The following is a 16,927-nucleotide window of genomic DNA, read 5'->3' as shown; positions in this document are numbered from 1 at the left end:
CAATTACAACCTTGAGTCTTCTTGGGTATGACGCTACAAGCTTGGCACACCTGTATTTGGGGAGTTTTTCCCATTCTTCTCTGCAGATCCTCTCAAGCTCTGCCAGATTGGATGGGGAGCGTTGCTGCACAGCTATTTTCAGGTCTCTCCAGAGAGATTATATCTGGTTCAAGCCTGGGCTCTGGCCGGGCCACTCAAGGACATTCAGAGACTTGTTCCGAAGCCCCTCCTGCGTTGTCTTGGCTGTGTGCTTAGGGTCATTGTCATCAAGGATCTCTTTATACTTTGCTCCGTTCATCTTTCCCTCGATCCAGACTCCCAGTCCCTGCTGCTGAAAAATACAGCATGATGCTTCCATCACCATGCTTCACCGTAGGGATGGTGCAAGGTTTCCTCCAGACGTGACACTTTGCATTCAGGCCAAAGAGTTCAATCTTGGTTTCATCAGACCAGAGAATCTTGTTTCTCATGGTCTGAGAGTCCTTTAGGTGCCCTTTGGCAAACTCCAAGAGGGCTGTCATGTGCTTTTTACTGAGGAGTGGCTTCCATCTGGCCACTCTACCATAAAGGCCTGATAGGTGAAGTGCTGCAGAGATGTTTGTCCTTCTGGAAGGTTCTCCCATCTCCACAGAGGTACTCTGGAGCTCTGTCAGAGTGACCATTGGTTTCTTGGTCACCTCTCATACCAAGGCCCTTCTCCCTCAATTGCTCAGGTGTTTCTGTTTGTTACATTTGTAATACATTTGCAAACATTTATAAAAACCTGTTTTCACTTTATCCTTATGAGGTATTGTTTGTAGATTGATGATGAAAAAAAATAAATCCATGTTAGTATAAGGAAAAAGTCAAGGGGTCTGAATACTTTCCGAATGCACTGTATATGTACATACAGTATATATCTGAATGTACATACAGTATATATCTGAATGTATATACAGTATATTTCTGAATGTACATACAGTATATATCTGAATGTATATACAGTATATTTCTGAATGTACATACAGTATATATCTGAATGTATATACAGTATATTTCTGAATGTACATACAGTATATTTCTGAATGTATATACAGTATATTTCTGAATGTACATACAGTATATATCTGAATGTACACACAGTATATTTCTGAATGTACATACAGTATATATCTGAATGTATATACAGTATATTTCTGAATGTACATACAGTATATATCTGAATGTACACACAGTATATTTCTGAATGTACATACAGTATATATCTGAATGTATATACAGTATATTTCTGAATGTACATACAGTATATATCTGAATGTACATACAGTATATATCTGAATGTACACACAGTATATTTCTGAATGTACATACAGTATATATCTGAATGTATATACAGTATATTTCTGAATGTATATACAGTATATATCTGAATGTACACACAGTATATTTCTGAATGTACATACAGTATATATCTGAATGTACATATAGTATATATCTGAATGTACATACAGTATATTTCTGAATGTACATACAGTATATTTCTGAATGTACATACAGTATATATCTGAATGTACACACAGTATATTTCTGAATGTACATACAGTATATATCTGAATGTATATACAGTATATTTCTGAATGTACATACAGTATATATCTGAATGTACATACAGTATATATCTGAATGTACACACAGTATATTTCTGAATGTACATACAGTATATATCTGAATGTATATACAGTATATTTCTGAATGTACATACAGTATATATCTGAATGTACACACAGTATATTTCTGAATGTACATACAGTATATATCTGAATGTACATACAGTATATATCTGAATGTATATACAGTATATATCTGAATGTACATACAGTATATATATGAATGTACATACAGTATATATCTGAATACACAATTACTGATGTATTTATTCCTTGTGTTATTATTTTTCTACACTTCTATAAATTGTCATTTCTACTTTTATCTATGGTGAGGAGTGTGGTGTATTGCAGTGAGTAAGAAGAGGAGAACACTAGACACTAAGACCAGACGTCTCCATTATGTTATCTTGTGTTGTGTTTAAGACTTTAAGAGGGAGAAAAGGATGGAGTTGACTAGAGAGAGCTGAAAGCTTTTCTGTACAAGGCTGCAATTTGGATTGAAAGTTGTTTTGCCCGAAATGAGTCACCTTCACAATCAGGAGAGGAGAAAAGGCCTCTTCTAATGCCACTGAAGTAAGAGTGGCACTCTGGTCAAAGGGAATCAATCACGATCCGCCCCCTGTGTCTGTCTGTCTGTCTGTCTGTCTGTCTGTCTGTCTGTCTGCACAAATGTGTGTGTACTTGTCCTGCAGACATGTGTTTGGGTGCGTATGTGTCAGTAAGACAAACATCTCCACAGCACAATGTGGCCAAGACTCGACCTCCATCATATTTACCAAGCAGAAAGAATCTAAACCATCAATGTTCCACAGTAGTTAGAAACAGACCCACATTTTATTACTGTTCCACCGTTCAACATCTCACAGGAGGTTGTCATAGATACTGAGAAAGATATGAGTCTGTGGTTAACATCTTTGGCACAAACAGGGAGCCGTCCAGGTGACTGTGTGTGTGTGTGTGTGTGTGTGTGTGTGTGTGTGTGTGTGTGTGTGTGTGTGTGTGTGTGTGTGTGTGTGTGTGTGTGTGTTTCTCATTGCCAGGCCAGCTGTTTCTTTCTCTCCAGCAGCATAACGCCCTGCGTCTGACTGCTGGCGTGCTTTTGAAGCTAAGCAGGGTTGGTCCTGGTCAGTCCCTGGATGGGAGACCAGATGCTGCTGTAAGTGGTGTTAGAGGTCCAGTAGGAGGCACACTTTCCTCTGGTCTAAAAAAAATATCCCAATGCCCCAGGGCAGTGATTGGGGACATTGCCCTGTGTAGGGTTTCATCTTTCGGATGGGACGTTAAACGGGTGTCCTGACTCTCTGTGGTCACTAAAGATCCCATGGCACATCGTAAGAGTAGGGGTGTTAACCCTGGTGTCCTGGCTAAATTTCCAATCTGGCTCTCATACCATCATGGTCACCTAATCATCCCCAGCTTACAATTGGCTCATTCTTCTCCCCTGTAACTAGTCCCCAGGTTGTTGCTGTTAATGAGAATGTGTTCTCAGTCAACTTACCTGGTTAAATAAAAACTTGATCTGAAATACATTGACTTAACCTGACTAACAGGTTGGTCCATCAATCTCAACATAATCATCAGAACTATGTAAATGTTGAAATTGGATTGAAAATGACACATTTTCATCCTATATACATTATATTAGGTGGTTGGAATTATGTTTATTAATTAGACATTTGATTTGGCCTTGATTCAATGTTGATAGTAAAATGGTGTCATGAATCAACGTTATTGTTTCAACGTCATACCATCAACCTAAATAAAGTGCTATATTGAAATAAAATGTGCATCCCAAGCTGCATTCTCAGAGTATGTACAGACCAGCTGTCTGGAGTGTTTACGGTCATATTCAATCACTCCCTATCCCAGTCTATTGTCCCCACTTGCTTCAAGATGTCCACCATTGTTCCTGTACCCAAGAAAGCAAAGGTAACTGAATTAAATGACCATCGCCCCGTACCACTCACTTCGGTCACCATGACGTGCTTTATTAAGGCTAGTTAAGGATCATATCACCTCCACCTTACACGACACCTTAGACCACAGGAGGTTGGTGGCACATTAATTGGGGAGGACGGGCTTGTGGTAATGGCTGAGGCGGAATGTGTGGAATGATATCAAATACTTCAAACTCATGGTTTCCATGGTTTCCATGGTTTCCATGTGTTTGATACCATTCTATTTACTCCATTCCAGCAGTAATTATGAGCCGTTCTCCTCTTAGCAGCCTCCACTGACCTAGACCCACTACAATTCACATGCCGCCCCAACAGATCCATGAACGACGCAATCACCATTACACTGCACACTGCCCTATCCCACCTCGACAAGAGAAATACCTACTCTATATATACAGAAGTATGTGGACACCCCTTCAGATGAGTGGATTCGGCTATTTCAGCCACACCCGTTGCTGACAGGTGTATAAAATCAAGCACACAGCTATGCAATCTCCATAGACAAACATTGGTTGTAGAATGGGCTCACTGAAGAGCTCAGTTACTTTCAATGTGGCACTGTCATAGGATGCCACCTTTCCAACAAGTCAGTTTGTCAAGTTTCTGCCCTGCTAGAGCTGCCCCGGTCAACTGTAAGTGTTGTTATTGTGAAGTGGAAACGTCTAGGAGCAACAACAGCTCAGCTGTGAAGTGGTAGGCCTCACAAGCTCACAGAACGGGACCGCCGAGAGCTGAAGCGCTTAGCGTGTAAAAAAATAGTCTGTCCTCGGTTGCAACTCTCACTACCAAGTTCCAAACTGCCTCTGGAAGCAATGTCAGTACAATAACTGCTTTTCGGGAGCTTCATGAAATGGGTTTCAATGGCCGAGCAGCCGCACACAAGCCTCAGATTTTAGATGTGGAAGTTTAGATGTAGTTCTCAATAGTCCTATAAATAGGATGTCAAACTATTTGATATTAATAGTACACTTTTATCTTTGGAATATTATATATTATAAACATGAACGCACGTTTGCTCATGCACACACACACACACACAATCTCTCACTCCCCTTTCACACATACAGTCCCCCCCACAGCCTCCAGAAAAAAATGCTACTTTTATCTACGGCGAGGAGTGTGATGTATTGTAGTAAGTAAGAAGAGGAGAACACTAGAAGCTAAGACCAGACGTCTCCATTATGTTATCTTGTGTTGTGTTTAAGACTTTAAGAGGGAGAAAAGGATGGAGTTGACTAGAGAGAGCTGAAAGCTTTTCTGTACAAGGCTGCAATTTGGATTGAAAGTTGTTTTGCCCGAAATGAGTCACCTTCACAATCAGGAGAGGAGAAAGGGCCTCTTCTAATGCCACTGAAGTAAGAGTGACACTCTGGTCAAAGGGAATCAATCACGATCCGCCCTCTGTGTCTGTCTGTCTGTCTGTCTGTCTGTCTGTCTGTCTGTCTGTCTGTCTGTCTGTCTGTCTGTCTGTCTGTCTGTCTGCACAAATGTGTGTGTACTTGTCCTGCAGACATGTGTTTGGGTGCGTATGTGTCAGTAAGACAAACATCTCCACAGCACAATGTGGCCAAGACTCGACCTCCATCATATTTACCAAGCAGAAAGCATCTAAACCATCAATGTTCCACAGTAGTTAGAAACAGACCCACATTTTATTACCGTTCCACCGTTCAACATCTCACAGGAGGTTGTCATAGATACTGAGAAAGATATGAGTCTGTGGTTAACAACAGCCATATTTCCTAAGTCCATGTGTTTTGGCTGAAATGCTGATATCCAACAACAGTAAATATGAATAGCATAGGCTGCGTGTCCTCCATTAGATGTTATGTGGTTGTTTGAGGGTTGCCTTATCTGATTAAGTCATGCTAGGGCACTGACCCAAGTGGTAAAGCTTATTGCTGGTCAAAGATTAGAGCTTGGGCCATAGGGGTTGTTTTTTCACTGTAGCTTCATTAGTACTGCGGCAACTGGCCTCGGCTCAAATAGGGAGCCATCCAGGTGACTGTGTGTGTGTGTGTTTCTCGTTGCCAGGCCAGCTGGTTCTCTCTCTCTCTCTCTCTCTCTCTCTCTCTCTCTCTCTCTCGCTCGCTCGCTGTCTTTCTCTCTCTCTCTATGTGTATATATATATATATGCTGATGTCCAACAACTCGTCAGTTGAGAGAGAGAGAGAGAGAGAAAGAGAGAGAGAGAGAGAGGCGGCCATACATTGTCTCTATCTGTATGACAAGCCCATATGCTTATTTTAATGTAAACGTCTGTACTAACTCAACTAAGCCATATCACTAGGTAACATGTACATATTACCTCGACACCGGTGCCCCCGCACATTGGCTCTGTACCGGTACCCCCTGTATATAGCCTCCACATTAACTCTGTATCGGTACCCCCTGTATACAGCCCCACTATTGTTATTTACTGCTGCTCTTTAATTATTTGTTATTTTTATCTCTTACTTTTCTTTTTAGGTATTTTCTTAACTGCATTGTTGGTTAAGGGCTTGTAAGTAAGCATTTCACTGTAACAGGCCCTACCTGTTGTATTCGGCGCATGTGACAAATACAATTTGATTTGATTTGATGTTCCTCTGTTTGTAAACTCCCTCTACAAGCTAAGTCCAGTAAATGACAAAGCTAGCGTTTAACAAGCCTCCGGATCATTTGTCAAGTTACAGCTATGAAATCTTGTTAACTGAATTAACAGGGATGCTTCTGTTCCTTTATGTGACTTGTCTAGGGACGTTGTACACATTGTCCACTGAGCCGTAAAAGTGGCGACGGGATATCTGATAGACTCTGACATTTGGTTCGCCGACGGGAAGTCAGCATGCTCTCCTGCCGTTAAAACTCTCATCACATTGTTGTTTTGGGTCAGACGCTGACTTGAATCCAACAGAGAGGTGTATCAGATGTGATATAACCAACCAGGCCAGACAAGGCGACTGGGATTCGTTTAGCCAACATAGACCTTTATAAACAACCTGGATTAGTTATTACACTAAACAATTACAGGCATGTCTCGTTAAAAGTCCCTTGTGTTGCTGCTATAAAATCCAGCCAAACACCACTGACATAGATGGATGTATATACCCAAACAAACGTTTTTTTTTTTAAAAGTAAACCCTTAGGGACTTAATGCAAACTTTCCCTGACAGGCTAAAGCTTGACAGCGATATTCTGTATGTTTAACACGAGACCCATTCAGACTTAACTCAGATTGAGTTGTGTGACACCCCGTGATAGAAAGTGAGGTAGAACACAACTTCCCCCACTCTCATGTAGTTGACTTACTCAGGATCAGAACATCCCGCCTCACCCTCTCGGCTCTTAAAAATGGAAAAAGGATACTTTGCGAGAGGGAGAGCGCAGGTTGAAAACAAGTCCCTATAAAGGGGTAACCGTGAGTCAGGGAATGCTGAAATAAACTCAGTTTCTGGCCAGGCCTGAAATATATAAACTTCCCTCTCTCCGTTGGGAGGGGAGAGAGAGGGTTGTACGGATGGTGGTGCCCCAGTAATTACCGGTTGGTCTCGGTGGTTCATAGGGTGGCAAAGGGCCGGGAAACTTTTCAGTAAATTTCCAGAATTCTTTCGGAAATTTTCCATGGGAAGTTAAGCCCGGGAATTTGGGGAATTTTGCTTAAATTCATCAAAAAAGTTAGATTATAACAGTGAACCTTTTTTTTGTGGGATACACGTAAGGCAATTCTAGGTCTTGTGGCATGTTTTGGTTAAACTATCCCCAATTCAATGGAATCGCAACCCTCTGCTTGCACAGTGCATTCTTCCATCACATGTACAGATGATTCTCAAGCTAGTGCACACTAATGAGATGCTATTGAGCCCACGCTACTACACTGTCTGAGCCAAGGACTACATGCTTTCTGATAAGTTTTGATTACAATACTGGGTGGGGTGAATATGTTTTATATGACATACATGATCTTTTGTTAACTAGTAAATAGTAGCCGACAGCAAAGTGTGTTTTAAATCATTTCTACCTTAACCATTTCTGCTAGTTAGTTGTTGCTACCATGTGGGTTTTAGCTTGCTTGAGCCTGCTAACTGAGGAGTGTTAATTCACCAGTTTCCATTAAGGTTTCATTTTAAAACATTTATCTTACAAAGAGGTTGTTTAATCTATCTGCTTAACTATTTATATGTACATGGAATTGTGTTTATTTTTTTACATTTTTTTTTACAATTTTTACAGGAAAATACCACGGGCATTATCTGATGTGCGGAGACATTTCACTGCAGCTAATGTGGAAGGAAAAGCTGTGTATATGTGCAAATACTGTGCCAAATCATATGTGAAGAATGCAACAAAGATACAGAATAATCTGGCCAAGTGCATAAAGTTCCCTCAGCGCTCACAACAGGCAACCTCTGACAAAAGTCACTCTGCTTCTATTCTAGGTGGAAATGATGAATCAGACACCTTATCGATAGCAACAGCTCATGGTCCTCCTGGAATCAGATGTTTTTTTGACTCAATGGAGGAACGTAGTCAGAGAAATGCAGATTAATGTATTGCTCGAGCTGTGTATGCAACTAGTTCACCTCCGATGCTCCCAGGCAATGTGTATTGGAAGAGATTTCTGAACGTTCTTCGCCCAGCATACACCCCTCCAACCAGACATGCTTTATTTACACATTTTCTGGATGCAGAGTTTAACAGAGTTCAAGTGAAGGTCAAGCAAATCATAGAGAAAGCAAACTGTATTGCAATCATCTCTGATGGGTGGTTGAATGTTCGTGGCCAAGGAATTATTAACTACATCATCTCCACCCCTCAACCAGTATTCTACAAGAGCACAGACACAAGGGACAACAGACACACTGGTCTCTACATTGCAGATGAGCTGAAGGCAGTCATCAATGACCTTGGACCACAGAAGTTATTTGCACTGGTGACAGACAATGCTGCAAAAATGAAGGCTGCTTGGTCTAAAGTGGAGGAGTCCTACCCCCACATCACACCAATTGGCTGTGCTGCTCATGCATTGAATCTGCTCCTCGAGAACCTCATGTCACTGAAAACAATGGATACACTCTACAAGAGAGCCAAGGAAATGGTTAAGGCGCATGTGAAGGGCCATCAAGTTATAGTAGCAATCTACCGCACCAAGCAAAGTGAGAAGAATAAAGAGAACCACATGGAAGCTGCCCAGCAACACCCGTTGGGGTGGTGTTGTCATCATGTTTGACAGCCTCCTGGAGGGGAAAGAGTCTCTCCAAGAAATGGCCATATCACAGTCTGCCGATGTGGACAGCCCCATCAAGAGGATCCTCCTGGATGATTTATTTCAGGAGAGAGAGAGGTAAGCAGCCTGAAACCTATAGCAGTAGCCATTGCACGGACTGAGGGAGACAATGCTATCCTGTCTGATGTTCAGACTCTGCTTGCAGATGTAAGAGAAGAAATCCGTACTGCCCTGCCCACTTCACTGTTGCTCCGAGCAGAGGAAACTGCAGTTCTGAAATACATCTAAAAGCATGAAGACTTCTGCCTGAAGCCCATACACGCCGCAGTGTACATGTTGGACCCCAAGTATGCTGGCAAGAGCATCCTGTCTGGTGCAGAGCTCAAGGCCTATGGTGTCATCACTACAGTGTCTCGCCACCTTGGCCTGAATGAGGGCAAGGTTCTTGGCAGTCTGGCGAAATACACTTCCAAGCAAGGGCTTTGGGATGGAGATGTAATATGGCAGTCGTGCCAACATATCAGCCACCTCGTGGAAGGGACTTTGTGGATCTGAGGCTCTTTCCCCTGTTGCCTCCATCATCCTCCAAATCCCACAAACATCAGCCGCCTCAGAGTGCAACTGGTCCTTGTTTGGGAACACACACACCAAAGCACGCAACAGGCTGACCAATACAAGGGTTGAAAAATCGGTGGCCATCTGAGCAAATTTGAGTATTTTTGAGCCTGACAACGAGCCATCCTCAACAAGGTTGGAAAGTGACAGTGAAAATGAGGCTTCAGAGTCTGACCTTCAAGAGGTGGACATTGAGGAGGTATTATCACTTTTATGTAATGGGTTACCAACATATTGAAATAATGATTGACATATTTTCATTAAAAACTTGATTTTGATTAATTTATTCATACTATTTCAGCCTGCCACAAGATATAGTCCTGACACAAATCTAGGGTTGCTACCCAAGCCGGCTGGTCGTTCGTTCTAACGTTTTAGTTGCCAGAAACGCAACCCAGTCATTCAGTCTTTTTGTTCTGTATCTATGGACGCAACCCAGTCGTTCGTTCTAAATGTTCCATTGCCAAACTGGCTGGCCAACTATGACTAACTTACAGTCACGTCAAACAGGGCAGCCAGAATAACAACAAAGTAGCTGCATTTGCATTTGTTTAAGCTGTTTTCTAGAGACATTTATTTGGATTCATCCATAACAATGAGCTAATGAGGCGTGATTTCACCTGGCATAGAAAATGTTCTCACTCATCAGGACATTGTTGTTCAGAGGAGCTAGCCAACAACACAGCTAACACAATCACTTAAATCTGAAGCTGGAAAGACTTCAAACTAAACTAGATGCACTTTTTTCAATTGACATGTCTTTGTATATATCCATACAAATTATACCAGCTGATTCATGATTTCGACTGGCTGAGAAACGCTGCCTGACTGTCTGTCTCGTCCCGACTCCCAACACGCTCATTACTATGGGACAGCTGGAGATCGAATTAGAATATTGAAACAATGTTGCAAATGTCGGAGAGACAGACAGCAAGGTTTATACAAATCTCCGCTGTTGAAAACTAAATGTTAGTCTAAAAGAAATGTGAGATAATGTCTAGATGTTTTTTATAGTGAAGATCAAGTTTATAAATTGCCTGGCTGGGCTGATGAGACAGTGGATTGCGCAGTCAGATGGTACAGAGTAAATAGGAAGTTTAACATCATAGATTTAGCCGGTGTTAATAACTTGTGGAATAGACACTGGCTGTTTTAACCAATCAGCATTCAGGAATAGACACCCGTTGTATGAACACACACACGTCATAATGTATAAACACACACTCTCTCTGAAGTCAACATTTTAAACTTACATGAGGGCCCAGGCAAACCTGACAAGCGCAGGCACACACACAGACCAACAAGATCTCATAGTTTCCCTTTGAAATTTCAACGTATTATAACCAAATGTCTATTTTTGGTGCATTAATTCAGCCTGGTTGCATGGTCAGAACAGGAACAATGCAGAGGTTAACAGTTTAGTCATTCATCCCGAGTGGTTAAAGTTAGGGCTATGGTTTGGGTTTAATAATTAAAAACGACATGCTGCTACCATCAGGTATCATCATTATGCTTAGTACTCTCACAGCTTGCACAACCCCCCCCCCCCCCCTCTCTCTCTCTCCTTTCCCTCATTTTTGCTGGGCTGGCATGTCTCTCTCCCTTCGTCTCCCTTCGTAGTCAGTAATGGCTGCTGTTGTGGTGGTTGTATGTTCCAGAACTCCTTCTCCAGCGTGTTTCACATGGAATATGAGGACCTGGGAGAGGCCATGGACACCCCCAAAAGGTAAGGCGATAACCTCTAAGTATTAAACATGGATAATTTGAAACTGGTTGTCTAATATAACAAATATGGCTGCTATGTATCTAGACATAGTTGGTGGATGGGATGAGATACTACCCCAATCCAATGTGAAGGGCTTTCAATTTGAGAATTACTAATTGACAATCATTATTTACAATGATTATGATTTAAACTTGGTAGTATAAATTAACTGCGTATTCGCAAGATTTGAGGGATTGTGTTTGTAGGCCTATGAAGATGGGGTGGGGGAGGGTGGAAGTGAAAGAGAGAGTTCTCCAGCAATGATCTTTGTGTAGGGCCAGGAGTTTTTCCAGGTGAAAGGTAATGTGGTCAGGAAAAGCTCCTGACCCCAACTATGATGTTTAGTCAAGACCTCTCTGACTTTAACAAAGTTGACTCTAGTTTGAAGAAAAGTCCTACATCATCCCCCCTTGGTGAGAGCCACAACATCGGATCCGGAGCTTACGGCCCTGTCCCTAATTAAAGGACCCTGATATAAAAACTCTTCTACGAACCCCTTTTAAGACACATTTGACAGCTCCTCCATCACAATCTGTTTAGGAGCAATCTATCACATTAAAATGTGAATTTTCTTTCCCTTTTGGAAGGCTTTCAGAGATGGCCTAACAAGCACAGGCCAAGGGCCCAGCGGAGAGCTACGGACTTGTTATGCTGCCTGACTGGCTATGTTGGGTGCCCACGTGGGCAGCTAAACTTCATGTCTTAATAAGTAATAGGGAGGTCTGTCAGGAGATGGAAAGTCAAGTGTTGACTATTAGAACAATCAGTGAGACTTCCTTCAACTTCATGCCTTTTTTTTCACAAGCTGTCCAAGATCAGGGTCTAATGATCAGGGTCCAACGCAATTGAACTCAGTTTAGGTTAACAACGATTTGTCTTCTATTTATCTAAACCATTCTTAGTAGCAAGAATAAAATGGCTGTACTATGTAATAAGTACTAATACTAATACTAAATAAATACTAATAAATTAATATTAAATAAATACTAATAAATAAATACTAAATAAATACTAATAAATTAATATTAAATCAATACTAATAAATACTAATAAATAAATACTAAATAAATACTAATAAATTAATATTAAATAAATACTAATAAATAAATACTAAATAAATACTAATACATTGATACTAAATAAATACAAATAAAGTAATATTAAATAAACTAATAAATTATTGTTGCTGACTAGATGGAATCAGAAATTGTCCGTCTTTTCTGCCTTGTAGTAGGCTGTTAATGGACAGTGTGGCATTTGAACTAAAGATCACCTGAAGGTTATGGTTTCGTACGGATTGGGTTCAGACCACACAAGCTAAATCTCATCACCAACTACCAACATCCCAAAAATCTTAAACTGGTGTGAGCTTATCAGATCTATTTAACTGGGGAGGAAAGACAGACAGAGAGGGAGAATGAGACGGGGAATGAAATGGAGGAGGAAATGAGATGGAGAATGAGAGTGGTTGACTACTCATCCTCTGATAGGGGAAATAAATATACCTTACATAAACATTTGGAGGGAAGGTGAATCCATCACCCTGATCCTGGGGGGTGATTTGTTCTCATACGTCTCGGAGCCCGCCAGGCGTCGGAGCATCTACTGTTCACCTCAGGCTTTATCTATCGCCACCTCACCCACTCTCATCTCACAGCCATTAGGATTGAATGTGGGCGGGAGCGTGGATAGTGGGATGGGTGTGTGTGTGTGTGTGTGTCAGTTTGCCTACTTGTCTGAGAGAGTGTGTTCTTCTCTACTGACAGTAGAGAAATGGGGAGAGACAGAAGGAGAGATGCTCCCAGGCAAGAGTTAGAGACAAAGAAACTGAGACATCTAGGAGGACAGAAGTGAAATGAAACAGACGCGGTTGCTCCCCCGCCCTCCCCAGCCCATTGTGTCTCGTTCTTTTACATTCTGGCTTGGCAGACCCAAACACGTTCTACTCTGTTTCCATCTTCTAATGGGCCAAATAGGTTGTTCTGTGTATACTGTAGGACTACTCCTGCCTGGGGAGCCAGTCATTTGTAGCCTTCTGCGGGGGCCCAGGGGATACAGCTAATAGCATGATGTTAGCTTTGACTCAGTGGTGGGAGGTGGTTTAGGAGCAGGCGCACGTACACACACACACATACACGCATACACACACACACACACCGTAATGACACAGTTTACTTGCCAGGTTCAGCGTTGATGAGAACACACTGTGATAGTTAGCCCAAAGACTGAATGTCCAAGGAGTCTTTTTTAGATGAGGACAGAACAGAACAACTTCTATGCTTTACTCTTTGTTCTGTTCTGGAATGTTCTCGTGGAGGTGGAATCCAGCCCCTGGTGTTAACCTGTTCTCTCGTCACACGCACACACGCACGCACGCAAACAGGCACACACACACACGCACGCAAACAGGCACACACACACTATCCTGTCCAGTACCATTCAAGCCAATTCCATCACATTCTACAGCTGCTCAGTCTCTCTCATCAGTTTCTATTACCATCTAATCATATCTAGTCTAGATAAAGGAGAGCTCTGATGTGAGAGTTTTAATGATGACCAACACACACACTCACTCTCACTGTCACACTCACTCTCACACACACATCAAAGGAAACAGTGTGCCAACCATATTGGAGCGGACTGTTTTTGACTCAAATCCACTGGAGACTTATTCTTATTCCTCTACACTCACTCACTCACTCACTCACTCACTCACTCACTCACTCACTCACTCACTCATAGGGCACCAACAACCCAACAAACATGACCACATTGGCACGATGGGCCAATGCACCTTTGCTATTTAATAATAATACATTTTCTAAATAATTAATTTCTTACAATTTAATTCAATGCATAATTGCATGATTTTCAAGTGTTAAAGGTATTTGACACATTGTATCAGATAGACAACCGAGTTGTTACTATCATACAGATATTTTTTACAAGAGAAACTGTTAAGTTTATATAACTATACTGAACAAAATATAAATGCAACATGTAAAGTGTTGGTTTCATGAGCTGAAATAAAAGATCCCAGAAATGTTCCATACGCACAAAAAGCTTATTTCTCTCAAATGTTGTGCACACATGTGTTTACATCCCTGTTAGTGAGCATTTCTCCTTTGCCAAGATAAGGACAATAAAAGGCCACTCTAAAATTTGCAGCTTTGTCACACAACACAATTACCACAGATGTCTCAAGTTTTGAGGGAGTGTGCAATTGGCATGCAGAATTTCCACCAAAGCTGTTGCCAGAGAAAGGAATGTTCATTTATCTACCATAATTTGTTTTAGAGAATTTGTCAGTATGTCCATCCGGACTCACAACCGTCAGAACAGAATATCTGCACAAACTGTCAGAATCCGTCTCAGAGAAGCTCATCTGCTTACTCGTCATCCTCACTGCAGTTTGGCGTCGTGACCGACTTCAGTGGGCAAATGCTCACCTTCGATGGCCACTGGCACACTGGAGAAGCTCTTCACAGATGAATCCTGGTTTTAACTGTACCTGGCAGATGGCAGACAACGAGTATGGTGTCGTGTGGGCGAGTGGTTTTCCAACGTCAACGTTTCCTGAGTGCACCACGGTGGCAGTGGGGTTATGGTGTGGGCAGGCACCGGCTACGGACGACGAACATAATTGTATTTTATTGATGGCAATTTGAATGCACAGAGATACTGTGATGAGATCCTGAGGCCCATTGTCGTGCCATTCATCCGCAGCCATCACCTCATGTTTCAGCATGATCATGCACGGCCCCATGCCACAAGGATCTGTACACAATTCCTGAAAGCTGAACATGTCCCAGTTCTTCCATGGCCTGCATACACAGCAGACGTCACATTCAAAACAACTGGAAACTCGGAACTGGGACATCTCAGACTTCAGTGAGTTCAACTGGGAACTTGAAAAAAAATGAGCTCCGACTGGGAAAATATGGTCATCCAACTCTGAATTTCAAGTCGGGAACTCGGGCCTCTTTCTACAACATCGACACGAAGATCACCGACGTCATGATTCAACCAAATTTTTTTACGAGTTCCCAGTTGTCTTGAAAGCAACATAAATCCAGAGAATGCCTGACTTTGATGTCAAACTTTTACTAAATGTTTTGATGACTAACAGTTTGTGGGCGTATAACCGTTTGTCACCGTTACAGTGCAATTCATGTATTGTTCAGTGTTGTTTAGTGGCTTTGCTGGCATGCATCAAAAATATTTTGGGGGAGTTTTCCCCGCCAAGATTTACATGCTAAAATCACCACAAAAGGAAACCCAGCCGCGAGCTGCCCAGTGATGCTAGCCCACCAGACGAGCTAAATGCCTTCTATTCTCACTTCGAGGCTAGAAACACTGAACCATGCACGAGAGCTGTTCCGAATGACTGTCAGATCACACTCTCCGTAGCCGATGTGAGTAAGACCTTTAAAGAGGTCAACATTCACAAAGCCTCGAGGCCAGACGGGTTAACAGGGCGCGTACTCAGATAATGCAGTGACCAGCTGGGAAGTGTTATCACTGGATGGGCCCTCAGATCCTCAAAAGGTTCTACAGCTGCACCATTGAGAGCATCTTGACTGGCTGCATCACCGCTCGGTATGGTAACTGCTTGGCATATGACAATATGGCACTACAGAGGCTAGTGTGTATGACCCAGTACATCACTGAGGCCGAGCTCCCTGCCATCCAGGACCTCTATACCAGGCGGTGTCAGTGGAAGGCCCTAAAAATTGTCAGACTCCCAAGTCATAGACGGTTTTCTCTGCTAACACACGGCAAGCGGTACCGGAGTGCTGGTACGTAAGTCTGGGACCAAAAGGCTCCTGAACAGCTTCTACCCCCAAGCCATATGACTGCTGAACAACACACACATACACACACATAGACTACATATGACTGCATACAACTACATACGCTCACACACACAAAACACACACAAACATGCATTTAGATGCCACACACACAGACCACACACAATCACTCACACAGACACACTTTCACACTCTTCACATACGCTGCTGATAGTCTGTTTATGGTCTATCCTGATTGCTTATTCACTTTTACCCTTACCATACACCTTGTATATAGCCGTGTTATTTTATTAGTGTTACCATTTCCTTTGGTATTTATTTATTTTTATTTCTACCCTACATTGTTGGGAAAGGGCTCGTAAGTATGTACCTGTTGTATTCGGCTCAGGTATTCGGCTCAGGAATTTCAAGTCGGGAACTCGGGCCTCTTTCTACAACATCGACACGAAGATCACCGACGTCATGATTCAACCAAATTTATTTACGAGTTCCCAGTTGTCTTGAAAGCAACATAAATCCAGAGAATGCCTGACTTTGATGTCAAACTTTTACTAAATGTTTTGATGACTAACAGTTTGTGGGCGTATAACCGTTTGTCACCGTTACAGTGCAATTCATGTATTGTTCAGTGTTGTTTAGTGGCTTTGCTGGCATGCATCAAAAATATTTTGGGGGAGTTTTCCCCGCCAAGATTTACATGCTAAAATCACCACAAAAGGAAACCCAGCCGCGAGCTGCCCAGTGATGCTAGCCCACCAGACGAGCTAAATGCCTTCTATTCTCACTTCGAGGCTAGAAACACTGAACCATGCACGAGAGCTGTTCCGAATGACTGTCAGATCACACTCTCCGTAGCCGATGTGAGTAAGACCTTTAAAGAGGTCAACATTCACAAAGCCTCGAGGCCAGACGGGTTAACAGGG

General features: G+C 42.2%; 1 protein-coding gene across 2 annotated transcripts in view; it reads left to right on the top strand.

Moving 5' to 3' along the window:
- Positions 1-16,927, top strand: part of LOC139379086 (cGMP-specific 3',5'-cyclic phosphodiesterase-like) — a 76,736-nt gene that overhangs the window by 35,525 nt on the left and 24,284 nt on the right. For both annotated transcript variants that reach the window (XM_071121883.1, XM_071121885.1), the window contains exon 8: positions 11,084-11,151. In XM_071121883.1, coding sequence (XP_070977984.1) covers positions 11,084-11,151 — 68 coding nt within the window. The remainder of the gene's footprint in view (positions 1-11,083; positions 11,152-16,927) is intronic.

The sequence above is a fragment of the Oncorhynchus clarkii genome, chromosome 21, assembly GCF_045791955.1.
Source record: "Oncorhynchus clarkii lewisi isolate Uvic-CL-2024 chromosome 21, UVic_Ocla_1.0, whole genome shotgun sequence".
Taxonomy (NCBI): domain Eukaryota; kingdom Metazoa; phylum Chordata; class Actinopteri; order Salmoniformes; family Salmonidae; genus Oncorhynchus; species Oncorhynchus clarkii.
This window is presented reverse-complemented; position numbering and strand designations above follow the sequence as displayed.